We start from the raw sequence: 14,266 nt of genomic DNA, 5'->3' as shown, positions 1-14,266 counted from the left end.
CACTATTAACAGCTTTTACGCGGAAGTAATATTCTTTACGATGAACAAGTCTTACAACTTCATGTTTTGTTACCATACTCATACCAGCATCAGTCCAAGTCCCTCGAGATACATCCATTTTCTCAATAATATAATGCAATATAGGTGTACCCCCATTGTCAAGAGGTGCTTGCCAAGAAAGATGGCAACTGTCTTTTGTAATACCAGTCACATCAAATGGTGTTCGAGGTGGAGATGGTTTGTCAATTACTGTGACATTTGCACTAGCACTATAAAAAATGTATAATATTAGTAATATGTATTTGTTTCTAAATAGAATTGAAAATTCGAATGCAAATAAATTCAAGGATAACAAGTCAGTTCATTATAATTTTATGAAATTACAAAATAATTTAAAAAAAATTATACAATAATTATATATAATCTAATAATTATTTATTCCTATTACATTATTATGTTTATGAATTTAACTGCATTATAAATAAGTAAATTAAAATACAAATATTATTGCGATTGTCCAATAAAAATATTTAAAATTAATTATAATTATTTAATGACTTTTTCATATCAAGAGGTAACAACGAAGCTACCTTTAAATACAAAACTTAATTTTTGTAATTGAACATTTCAGAATTTTGAAGCTGATACAGAATTGATTTTAACATAATTTATACTTCATTATGTCGTTGAATATTAGAAATTAATAAAATCGTCTGCCTCTGCTGCTAATTTTTGCCATAGAATTTTTTTTTTGACCCATTTAAAAATATCTTAAGATATTAAATTATTTTAATTAAATATTATAGTAGAGTTAAATGAAAAATTGATATACTAAATAGTGAAAATTTTAAATATGCAAAATTAAACAATTTTATAGCATCAGTTAGACACAAAAGTTAAAAATATTATATGTAAAGAAGTTAAAGATGCCTACAATAAATAGTATTAAAAATAATAGAATTTTTTAAAAATAAATAAATTAAAATTTTTATAGCTCACTTTAATCTTATAATATACAAAGTTATAACGAGTATATAAATATATAAAATAGAATATACTTACTTGAACTTCATGTGCATTCACGGATATTCTTTTAATAATATTAATAAAATTAATTCATTCATGTCATGATTTCAATTATAAAATTAATTGATTACCTTGTAAATTAATGTATGTGTTAAAATAATACGAGACATACAAAAATAATGCGTATGAGATAATTATTTTTGTATCGTAGAAGAAATAAAAAAATTTATAAATTTTAGATAAAAAATAAATTAAAAGGTATTTTGAATGTGTATACAATTATTTAAAAATATGTCAATTATTAATCATAAATGTAGAATTGATTAAATGAACATTTGTTGTAACATTTCTTTAATTTAAAATATAAATACTAAATTGACGATATAAGAATATATAAAAATATATAGTAAATCTTATATAGGTACATACATATACATATATATATATATATATATATATATATATATATATATATATACGTTATACAATTACTATTAATTATTAATTATTAAAAGAAGTTCCTTGATGCATTTTTAAAAATAAATGGCTGATTTTGCTATAAAAATTAAAAATAAATCTTGGTGTATGTAACTATTATACATTTATATACATAGTTTATTATAATTGAAATTAATGTAATGATAATCAATGCAGATTCTTATAATATTTTGTAACATATTGAATAATAACATAAGTTTTGAATTTTTAAAAAATTCTTTTTCGAATTTAATTCTAAAATTTGTCAAACGATTATTTGTAGATTATATATAAAATTTTAATATTAATTACATTAGCTAAAAGATAAATATTTGCTAAAATTAGTACACATGATTTGAAATAAGCGTTATAGATTAAAGGCAAATAATATATTTATTTTTATGTAGCATTTAAACAGTTTCTTCATTTTAAAATAAAATTATTTATTGAAATCCCATTTAAACCAATATTCAAGAAGTATTAGTAGATCTACGATAATAATCAAATGCTAATTATTTTTAGTCCTGATATAAATTTTATTTTACATAAAAAACTTCGTCTATTTGATAAGTATTATTGCATGCCACACATATTGTATGTGATATAATGCGCATTTAAGAAGTATTTTAAACAAATATTCGTTATCAAATTATAAAAAAAAAATGATAAAAATAAATCTTTTTGAATGACTTTGTTCTATAGTAAATCATAATAGGAATAAAATCTGTATATCTACTTCATAAATATAGCTATTGAATAATTTATGGACTTAGGTATTTTTAATTCAAGGCATAAAAATAATAAATTGGAGTTTCAAACATTTTATGTGTAGATATTTGTAGCTTTTTAAGTTTTTTATGTTAAATATTTTATTACCTGCTAGAACCCAAATCATTTTCAAGGGTTAATATATATCTGCCACTATCAGCACGTTGTGAAAATGGAATTTCAAAACTTGTATTCGTATGCGTTGTGAAAATTTCGTGACGTTCATCAGCGTAAACAGGAACATCATTGATAGTCCATTTGGCAATCGGTTTCGGTGACGCCTCAATCGGTATGTCATAATTGATCTTTTGACCAGCGCGAACAACAAGGTCATGTAGTAAATGTGGATCGAAGGATGGTTTAACTAAAAATAAAAATAAACAAATTAAAAAATTGAATAATAAAAGAACAAATAATTAAATTAATTCTTACAAGTTACATTCACAAAAATGTTAAAAAATATATAGCAATATTTTTTTAAATTATAGACATTCTTAATTTTTTTAAAACAAATATTAATTCATGACATTACAGATAAATTGTATGAATATATTATTTACATTTAAATATTTTTTTTTTATAAAATAATTAAATTTGTAAAATATTGAAATTAAAAATAGGTAAATATATGTTAAATTTGTACCGTAACGTGCTTTGGTAATAATAGGTAATGAAGCTTCTGAAGGTTCTCCCAGACCCGCCTTATTAACAGCGATTACACGGAATTCATATTCTTCTCCTTCGGTTAAATCTGGTACCCTTGTACTTGTCTTATTACCATCTAATTCAAGAGTTTTTTCCCATTGACCAAATTTGGGGCGCTTTTCAATAACATAACCCGTAATAGGTGCTCCACCATCTCTTTTTGGTGGGGTCCATTCCAAGTCTACACGATTTTTGTCCCAGTCAGTAACTGAAGGTGTTCCCGGTTTTTCAGGTTTTCCAAATGGATCGATTGCAATTATACTTTCAAGACCATTAAGTGGGGTAGATTCTCCTTGTTTATTGACTGCTCTTATACGAAAACTGTACTGATGCCCTTCTATCAAATGATCAATAGGAGTACTTGTACCAATACATTCTACTAAGGGAACCCATCGCATACTTTCTGAATCCATTTTTTCAACGGTATAATGGAGTATATCTGAGCCACCATCGTCCTTGGGTGGTCTCCAAGCAAGTTTACAACTACTCTTTGTAACATCTCCAATCTTTAATGGACCTTCAGGTGGAGCGGGAACATCGAGTACAACTACCTTTAGAGTAGCACTGTCCGTACCATTTGTGTTGCGTGCGGTTAGTGCATACTCTCCTGAATCTGAGCGTAGAGCCTCCAAAACTCGTACTCTCGTATTATAGTCTTCGTTTACAATCTTAATACGGTCGCTAGCAGTAATCGTATTACCTTTAAGTGACCATTCTTTTTTTGGAGGTGGCTCACCGGATACAGGAACATCAAAGTCAAAGAAACCTCCAGCACGAACTTTAACATCTAGCATGTACTTTCTATCGATTTTCGGTGGTACTATAAAAAAATTATTTTAATTACTATTATGTTTATTGATAAATATTTATTTATTTATATTTATTTAAAATCATATACTTATTAAAATTGAAATTTTTTTAAACGACATGATTTTGCAATATAATTTTATGCAATAACTAACATTTTTATTAATTTATTTATTTTAACATAATAAATCTTTTATAGATTATATAAATATATAAAATAATAAGATTTTGTAGTAACGAACAGTGCTATTATCTCTCGAATAAAATAATATTATGCTTATTCAAATTGAAAATGTATTGACTCTGTTTCGTTTGTTTTTTGAGAACTTGCCAAAAATTAGTCCCATTAGCACGTCTAAAAATACATGATAGCTCAAGTACTTTCAGTTAATTATTCACGTATAAATCATTAAACACAATGCAAGGTTTCTGATCGTATTAATATTTTACTATTATGCAAGCAATATGTGGAATAATTTAAAGCTTAATTGTGGTTAGTAAAATATTTAACTTATATATATAGCATAATTCAAGTTATTTTTAATACTGAAAAAGGCTGTTGAATCTTATAAAATTTTAACTGAATTAAATAAAAATGTAAACTTACAATTCTTAGGTCGAGCAATATGAGATTTAGTTGAATCGGAGGGTTCGCCAAGTCCAGCCTTGTTAACAGCTCTTACACGGAATTCATAAGGAGTTCCTTCTATAAGATCTTTTACTTTTCCAAACGTTAAATCACCTTCAATTTGTGCACATTTTTCCCAAGTTGGACTATATTTATCGCGTTTTTCAATAACATATCCAGTTACTGGAGAACCACCATCAGTTAATGGACGAGTCCACTCCAAAGCCACAAAATCGGAGTCATAATCTTTAATTTTAGGAGTTCCAGGTTTACCAGGTTCATCTTAAAATAATATTAATAATTAATATAATAAATTTTGATAAATTAATCATATATAATGCTTGATGTTACAAATTACATTTTTGTATTGTATATTAAATTTTGTATTATATAATTAAATTCAACAACTAATAACTTAATAATTAAACATTAACTATTACTGTATTTGTTAAAAAAAATCTCTATTATTTCATGCAATTTTACATAAGCTTTACATAGAATATTAAAATGATAATATATAATAAATAATATCATAGTTTGTTTATTAAAGTAGTCTTAATATTATAATTATAGTATATAACAAGCTATATATAGCGTTCTATAAATGAAGCTAGGTATTTGTATACTATATTTACCAAATGGATTCTTAGCTTCAATACTTTGTAAAGCAGTGAGTGGTTCACTTTTTCCTTGTTTATTAATTGCTCGTACTCTGAATTTATATTTATGATTCGGTATTAATCCATCCACTTTAAGAGATGTTTCAGATCCAAAGGTTTCTCCAGCTGGAACCCATCGTCCCGTAGTTTCATCAAGTTTTTCAACGACATATTTTTCAATAGGACAACCACCATCATCTTCTGGGGGTTTCCATGAAAGTTTACAATTTTCAGCCGTAACTTCCGATATTTTTAATGGTCCTTCCGGTACACCAGGCTTATCTAAAACGGTAACTTTGACATAAGCAATATCTTTGCCATTTATATTTTCAGCTATAATTTGATATTGGCCTGATTCAGCTCTTGTGGCTATTCTGACAATTAGGTGAGAATTATAATCCAAATCTTTAACTTTGATACGATCATTTCCTCTTATATCTTTATTATTCAGAAGCCATCTAGTCTTTGGAGGCGGTTCTCCACTGATTTTAACGTCGAAATCAAAGTTTTGACCAGCTTTAACTTTGACATCTATCAAATTTGTTCTGTCAATCTTTGGTGCTTGGTTACGTGGTTTAGCAACTATTACAGGTGTTGAATTTGATGGCTCACTCTGTCCAGCTTTATTAATTGCACGAACACGAAATTCGTACGGTTGCCCTTCAATTAAATCTCCAACAGTAGCTCTGATTGGAGCATCACTAACACCGTAAGCTGGAATTTCCAGTGCTTTTTCCCATTCACCATACTTATCTTTCTTTTCTATTATATAACCTGTGATAGGTGAACCTCCATCATTTAATGGTGGACTCCACTTAAGATCTATGTGATCCTTATCCCAGTCTGTTGCTTCAAGATTAGTTGGTTTTCCAGGTTCATCGTATGGATTTTTGGCTATTATTGTTTGTTCTGCTGTAAGTGGTTCCGACTCACCCTCGGCGTTAACAGCAGATACTCGGAATTTGTATTCTTTACCTGGCATTAATCCAGTTACATCCAAATCTATCATAAAATTATAGAACACAAATTCAACTTAATAATGTTTTATAATAATAGTGATAAATATATTTATGAAAGTTTCGCTTACGTGGATCAGTTGATCGGCCACATGGCACCCAACAGCCAGTTTCAGGATCCATTTTGTCGATCTGATAGTATTCAATCGGAATTCCGCCATCATCAAGAGGTCGCTTCCATTTAAGGTTGCACCCTTCTTTATGAACATCTGTAACTGAAAGTGGCCCTTCTGGAGCTGATGGCTTATCTGTAACTATAACTTTAACAGTTGCAGTATCTTTTCCACAGGAATTAGTGGCTATGATTGTATAGTCGCCGCTATCATCTCGTTTCACTGGACGAACTGTGAGTTTACTTGTATATTCTGAATTATCGATATTCACATTTCTACTTGGAGTTAATGGCATTGATCCAAATCTCCAAGTCATAGTTGGCGGAGGTTCGCCAATAACATTAACGTCAAATTTAAGTGTTGATCCAGCAGAAAGTGTAACATCTCGTAAAGTGCGTCGATCAATTTTCGGAGCCACTAATAAATTATAAATTTTATAAATTAGAAATACATAATATTAAATATATACCATAACGCCTATATTAATTAAAAATTATCGATCATGTATTTAAAAACATTCTATTCTTATGTATAATAATAATACTCCTTTATAAAAGTTATACTCAGGGAATTAATTATTTATGGAAAATTAATTATATTGGTTAAAAATTTGATTGTATTTTTATTATTCTCTTTTTTATGTTATTAAAACATATATTGTATAAATTAAACTAATATTCAATATTAAAGTCTTAAAGAAAATTATGTTTACAGATGTATAATTTTAATAGAATAAAAATAATAAAAACATACTTACAGAATCGTGGTTTAGCGACAAACGTTTTACTTGTTTCACCTGGTTCTGATTGACCAGCTTTATTTACTGCGATAACTCGGAATTGATATTCGTTACCCTCGATTAGTCCAGTAATAAGTGCTGAACATACAGGTACATCCGCTTCCAAGGCTTTTTCCCACATTGTACTATACTTGTCTTTTTTTTCAATTATATACCCAGTAATGGGAGTTCCACCGTCACTAACTGGTTCATTCCATTTCAAATTAACCTGATTGGCGGTCCAATCAACTGGTTCAGGAACGCCAGGAGGTGATGGTACGGCTGTAATAAAGAATAATAATGTATTTATCACAATAAAAATATAAACTATAATAATTTATATGATTATGTAAGGTATGGATGGAAACTTACTGTATGGATCTTTAGCTATAATGGATCCTATTGTTTCAAGAGGTTCTGATTCGCCTTCTTTATTTAAGGCCTTTACTCTGAATTTGTATTCATGACCAGGTGTTAATCCTTCGACTTTCATCTCAGGTGTATGTGATTTGCCAATTGGTAACCATACTCCAGTTTCGGGATCGAATTTTTCAATAAGATATCCTTCAATAGGTTCACCCCCGTCATCTTTTGGTTTTTTCCATTTTAATGTGCAACTGTCTTTATGAACATTAGACACTTCCAATGGTCCTTCAGGCTTATCAGGCTTAGCTATATTATAAATAATTTTTAAAATTTAAGAATTTCTTTAACAATTATAATTATATTAATATAATAGATAATACATTGATTCAAAAAATTACTTACAAACAACAGTAACTTCAATATCTGCGGTATCTGAACCATACTGATTAGTAGCGCTAATTTTATATACTCCGGTATCTTTACGCTCTGGTCTATCGTTAAAAAATTTCGTATTATTTGCTATATTTTCAATTCTTCGATATGTTGTTTGATGAACAATTTTGTCATTGACAGACCATGAAACATCAGGAGCAGGCTCTCCAAATACCTTCACATCGAATTTGATTGGCTGATGTTCATGTACAGTAATATCACGAAGATTTTTTCTATCAATTCTTGGTGGTACTGCGAAAAATAATAATATATATATATACTATAAAAATGTATGCATTACTTCATTTACAAAAGTTATATTACAAAAATTTATAAATCGCTTTCTCACAAAAAGCATTCTTCATTCTTTGAATGTACTTACGTCTCCTACACTTAGCAGTAATAGGTTTGCTAGCATCTGATGGCTGACCAGGACCAGCTTCATTAATTGCTCTAACTCTGAATTCATATTCAACACCTTCATCTAAATTATCGACTTTTCCTTTACAATCTGAACCTACAACTTCAGCTGCTTTTATCCATCGAGGACTGCCTCTTTCTCGTTTCTCTATTATATATCCTGTAATTGGTGATCCTCCGTCATTCATCGGTGGAGTCCATTTTAATTCAACTCGATCTTTATCCCAATCTGTTGCTTCGGGTCTACCAGGAGCTGCAGGTTCATCTTTAATAAAAATAAAGAAGCATTAAATTATATTTAGAAGAATAGAGAAAGAGAAAAAATAATTAGAGCTTTCGCAAGGAGTAAAATGAGTAAATGGTATAGAACAAAATTTTGTTAATTTTAATAAGAAAAATTTGAAAATAAATGAAATAAGGAATGATTGGCTGTATATTAAGATATTGGGAAAAGGTTGTTTTTTCGCAATTATTTTCAAATTTTAAAAGTAAAGAAATTAATGTATTTTCGAAATTTGTCTTTATCTTCAATATTATTTGGTTGAATTTCGGGCAAAAAAAATTAGATATATCGAAGCTAACTACAAATAAGTTCAAAGAGATTCATTATTTTCTGGAATCGTATTTATAGGGCTTAGTTATGACGTAAGACACATTATCGATTTCAATATCTTTTTCGGTTCCGATCTTATATTAGGATATTAATACAATTCAATGTATAGCAATAAATAAAAGAATGTAAGACTATTATAAATATATTTAAGAGAATTAATATAGTAAAATTTTTTTTTATTAATTAAGATCTTATATTTTGTATGTTAAATATTAATATATATGGAGCTTTTATTTCATATATATTGTCTTTATTTGTAGATATAATATATTAAAATCTATATATTCAAAATTTTATAATTTATTGAGATCTAAAAGGAGAATGTTGTTTAAAAAAACTAAATTATATTTAATTTTTCCTTATTACTACATAATATGATATAATATAAATAACTGAAGTTCAAATAATTGAATTTTTCCTTATACGTAATTTTTTAGTATTAATATATAATTATAATAGCTTACCAAATGGATTTTTAGCAACGATTGCTATTTCAGTGACTAATGGTTCTGATTCACCTTCGGCATTTACAGCCGCAACTCTAAATTTATATTCTTGTCCTGGAACGAGATTTTCTACATCCATTTTGGAATCTAATGTCCGACCTACGGGTATCCATCTACCGCTTATTGTGTCCATTTTTTCAACAACATAGTGATCAATAGGGACACCGCCATCATCAAGTGGTGGATTCCATTTTAAGCTACAACCTTCTTTATGTATATTGTCAACTTTCAATGGGCCTTCAGGTTTACTTGGTTTATCAAGTACAGTGAGGCTGATTGTAGCTTCATCTTTGCCAGAATCATTTTCTGCTTTTAACGTTAAATAACCTGTATGAGCTCTTGTTGCAAAGCCAATAGAAAATTTGGTTTTATAATCTTCATTTTCAATAATAACACCTTTCTCATCAGATTCCTGCTTCTTTTTATTTAGATACCAACTTTTTATTGGAGGAGGTTCACCAGTAACTTTGATATCCAATCGTACATGATTGCCGGCTTTAACGATTACATCTTTCAAATGGGTGCGATCAATTTTAGGTATAGCATACCGATCTTTAGCTAATAAAGTATCTGTTGGTTCACTTGGTTTACTATGACCTCCTTTATTAACTGCCTTTACACGGAATTGATATTTTTGTCCTTCAACGAGATCATCAATTCTAGCATCCAATTTTGTTCCTGGAACTTCTGTAGCTTTTTGCCATTTACCATATTGATCTTTTTTTTCGATTATATATTTTTCAATAGGAGCTCCGCAGTCATTTTTAGGAGGGGTCCATTTAATACGAGCATGATTTTTATCCCAATCTTTAATTTCTGGTTTTCCCGGAGCATCGGGTTCAGAATAAGGATTTTTAGCAGTTGTTGGTATAGTTGTCTCTAAAGGTTCAGATTCTCCTTCGCTGTTTACAGCTTTTACACGAAACTGGTAGTCCTTTCCTTCATTTAATCCAGCAACGGTAGCTTCAGGTGTTTTGCTAATTCCACAAGGAACCCAACGACCCATATCAACATCCATACGTTCTATTAAATAATGTTCAACAGGAGCACCACCATCATCTTCGGGTTTATCCCAATTCAATTTGCAGCCTTCAGCTGTTATATCAGATACTTGCAAGGGTCCTTTGGGCTTTCCAGGTTTACCCAATACTTGGATTTCAATATCAACTAAATCTTCGCCACTGTCATTTTTTGCAATAATAGTATATATTCCTGTATCTGATCGTTGCACTTTATTCATAATAAAACTTGTATGATAATCTTCATTTTCAATTTTCAAACGATCTTGTGTTTTTAATACAAAATTTTTTAGTTTCCAAATAACGGTGGGTGGTGGTTCACCAGTTATCTTAGCTTCCATTCGTAGTAATTGTCCAATACGCATAATTTTTTTCTGTAAATTCGTGCGGTCGATGCGAGGAGCAACTATTAAAAATATTAGCAATGATTTTTTTATATATTATTTGATGGTTGATAATCAATAATATTATTATATACACTTACGGAAACGTGGTTTTGCTATGACACTTTTGGAAGTGTCACTTGGTTCGCCAGGACCAGCTTTATTGATGGCTACAACTCTAAATTCATATTCATGACCCTCTTCTATGCCATCAGTTACTTTGGCATTAGTACAAGTTCCCGGTACGTTTACCGCATCAATCCATTGTCTACTTTCTTTATCGCGCATTTGTATAACATATTTTTCAATTGGCGCACCACCATCATTTTCTGGTGCAGACCATTGTAGATCAACAAAGTCTTTATCCCAATTGGTAAGGTTCGGTCTTCCCGGTTTTCCTGGTTCATCTACATTATTTAATGATGTTAATATTTAAATGTTAATATAAAAGTAATTAATAAATAAACATAGTATAAAGCGATTTTTACCAAATGGATTCTTTGCAATAATAGATTTTTCTGTCTCTAATTCTTCCGATTCACCCTCTTTATTTACTGCCTTGACTCTGAATTTATATGGTTTTCCTTCTAATAATCCAGTTATATTTGCTTCTGGCTCTAATGATCTACCACAAGAAACCCATTGACCAGATAGGGGATCTAATTTCTCAATTTCATAATATTCAACGGGTGTGCCGCCGTCATCTTCTGGTTTTTTCCATTTCAATTTACATCCATGTTTATTAATATTTAAAACTTCCAATGGACCCTACAACACAATTTCATAAATTTAACTATGACTTAAACTAGTTTTTAACGAATTAAATATAATTTTTTTTAATAGGTGCACTATTTACCGCCGGTTTGCTTGGTTTTCCCAAAACAAGAAGATCGAATTCTGCAACGTCTTCACCTACTTCATTCTTAGCTTTAATTGTATATCTTCCTGTATCACTTCTTTTGGTTTTTAAAATTAAGAATTTTGTATTGTAATCAACATTATCTATCCGAATTTGACTATCTGATGCAATATCTTTTCCTTTATAACACCAAGTTACGGTTGGTGGAGGTTCGCCAATTATATTAACGTCTAATGATAATGTTAAACCCAATTTAATTGTAGTTGGTTGAAGGTTTGTTCGATCAATGTACGGCTTAACTGAATAAATACAATCATAAATTATAGTTTATTTTATAATTATCTATTAATTAATCAATTCATTTTCATAAATTACTTACGCCACCGAGCTTTAGCGGTATGCGGATTTGTCGCTTCACTAGCTTCACCGGGACCAGCTTTATTTACAGCTCGTACTCTAAATTGATACTGATTTCCTTCTTCTAACTTAGGTACAGTTCCTGTACAATTTGGGCCTTGTACTTCTGCTGCTTTAATAAAATTAGTTCCAAATTTATCTTTCATTTCAATAACATATCCAGTTATTGGTGCACCACCATCACGAATTGGTGCCTCCCATTTTAATTTCACCATATTTTCTGACCAGTCAATAATTTCCGGTAGACCAGGTGCCGCAGGAGCATCTATATTAATTCAGAATTAATATATTACATTTACCATGCATTATAAAATAAATTAAATATATTATTAATATTTCTAAAATATTATAGAATAAATCCTGTACGTACAATAATATAATATATTATATAATAAAATAATAATTTGATAATTAAATAAAACTATAATATAATACAGATTTCGAAACTCACAAAAAGAATTAAAATTTCATCATTGAAAATGAAATCAGTGCTAATTTCTGAATTTATTTTATGTGTTTATAATGTTTTTGTTAATTTACAGTATTAAAAAAATTTTTCTTGTTATTTATTCCTTTAATGCTATTGATAAATTGTAGAGATATTAATTGATACAAGAGTAAGGTTTAAAAAAAAGAAAGATGTAGTATCGAATTTGTATATCCTAATTTAATATATGTTTGAAGATCTATAAAGAGAAATAATGAAAAAAATCCATAAATCAGTAAGTCTAAAAAACAGAGAAACTGAAGTTAAATAGATGAAAAGTTGAGTGTCAAATGATATTGCTGATATCTTAATCGTCGCATCTACAAATCAAGAGATCATTTATAATGGAGAGTATTATTCCGAATTATAATTGTAGATCTAATTGGTCTTTTTTGTCGAAGTATATGTATGAATTTCATTTTATTATTTCAGGAAAAATTGTATAAAATGTATCGAAAATGAAACTAGCTAATCAAATTTGTTCATCATACGAAGTATATACGTATATTCATATAGATCATGGAGAAATAGGAAAAGTTATTTATTACTCTATTAATTTTTCTATATTTTAATCAATAAATTTAGTTAATCAAGTAATAGCTAAAGAATAAATATATACCATAAGGATTTTTGGCAAGAATGGCTGCGTCGGTTTGTAAAGGTTCTGATTCTCCTTCTTCATTGACCGCTTTTATACGAAATTCGTATTTTTTCCCAGGTTCAAGCCCATTAATTGTATATTCAGTTTTTTCAGGATCCACAATACCAGCAGGTATCCATCGTCCAGTTGTAACATCCATTTTTTCAATGACATAGCTTGATAATGGAAGACCACCATCATCTATTGGTTTCTTCCATTTCAGTTTACAGCCTTCTTTATGAACATCGGTGACTTCGAGAGGTCCTTCTGGCTTACTTGGCTTATCTTTAATAATATGTATTTATTATATTAGAATCTGTATAAAATAACTTTATATTGAAAAAATATTTGTTCATACCAAGAATTATTATTTCCACATCTGCTTCATCGGATCCCGTATCGTTCACAGCTTTAATTATATATTTTCCTGTATCCACTCGACTAGTATTTGATATTTGAAGTTTAGTATTATAGTCTTCATTATCTATTTTAACATTTACACTAGTAGATAGAGGCTTAATTCCTTTAGACCACGTAATAGTTGGAGGAGGTTCACCTTCTACATCTACATCAAGTTTTACATGTTGTCCAGCTCGCACTTTAATTGTTTTTAGTTTTTCACGATTAATATGAGGCTTAACTGTAATTAAATAATATGCAGAACTAATTGAGAATACATTTTCATTATATACAAATTATATTTGAAATTTTAAATGTTCACTTACGAAATCGTGCTTTAGCTATATGTGGTTTCGTTGGTTCGCTGGGTTCACCAGGACCTGCTTTATTTACAGCACGCACTCTGAACTGATAAGTAGAACCTTTTTTAAGACCTGTAACACGACCTCTTGGCTGAGGAGATGTCGTGTTTTCAGCCTCTTCCCAATGACTACTTAATTTTTCTTTTTTTTCAATGACATATCCTATAATTGGCGCTCCACCATCACTCTTTGGTGCTTCCCATTTTAGATCCACATAATCAACATCCCAGTCTTCTAATTCAGGTACATTAGGCTTGCCAGGGATATCTAAAATAATGATACTTACATTATCAATATACTCTTAAATATATATTCAACTATCTTTCTTTTAAATACAAACCATATGGGTTTTTAGCAGTAATAGATTTGTCAGTAGTCAGCGGTTC

The 14,266-nt window shown here is 29.3% G+C and overlaps 1 protein-coding gene across 1 annotated transcript in view; it reads right to left on the bottom strand.

The window, feature by feature from the left end:
* Positions 1-14,266, bottom strand: part of bent (projectin protein bent) — a 49,227-nt gene that overhangs the window by 14,420 nt on the left and 20,541 nt on the right. The window contains 19 exon segments of the mRNA XM_011504898.1: positions 2-269; positions 2,380-2,635; positions 2,915-3,796; positions 4,391-4,693; positions 5,047-6,072; positions 6,158-6,616; positions 6,957-7,259; positions 7,350-7,649; positions 7,746-8,027; positions 8,158-8,460; positions 9,273-10,739; positions 10,818-11,123; positions 11,205-11,484; positions 11,573-11,874; positions 11,955-12,257; positions 13,099-13,404; positions 13,478-13,759; positions 13,845-14,147; positions 14,221-14,266. The exon segment at positions 14,221-14,266 is cut by the window's right edge and continues 12 nt beyond it. Coding sequence (XP_011503200.1) covers positions 2-269; positions 2,380-2,635; positions 2,915-3,796; positions 4,391-4,693; positions 5,047-6,072; positions 6,158-6,616; positions 6,957-7,259; positions 7,350-7,649; positions 7,746-8,027; positions 8,158-8,460; positions 9,273-10,739; positions 10,818-11,123; positions 11,205-11,484; positions 11,573-11,874; positions 11,955-12,257; positions 13,099-13,404; positions 13,478-13,759; positions 13,845-14,147; positions 14,221-14,266 — 7,977 coding nt within the window.

Source organism: Ceratosolen solmsi, unplaced genomic scaffold (assembly GCF_000503995.2).
Source record: "Ceratosolen solmsi marchali unplaced genomic scaffold, CerSol_1.0 scaffold4, whole genome shotgun sequence".
Lineage (NCBI taxonomy): Eukaryota > Metazoa > Arthropoda > Insecta > Hymenoptera > Agaonidae > Ceratosolen > Ceratosolen solmsi.
The sequence above is the reverse complement of the archived record's forward strand: the minus strand, read 5'-3'. Positions and strand labels throughout refer to the sequence as shown.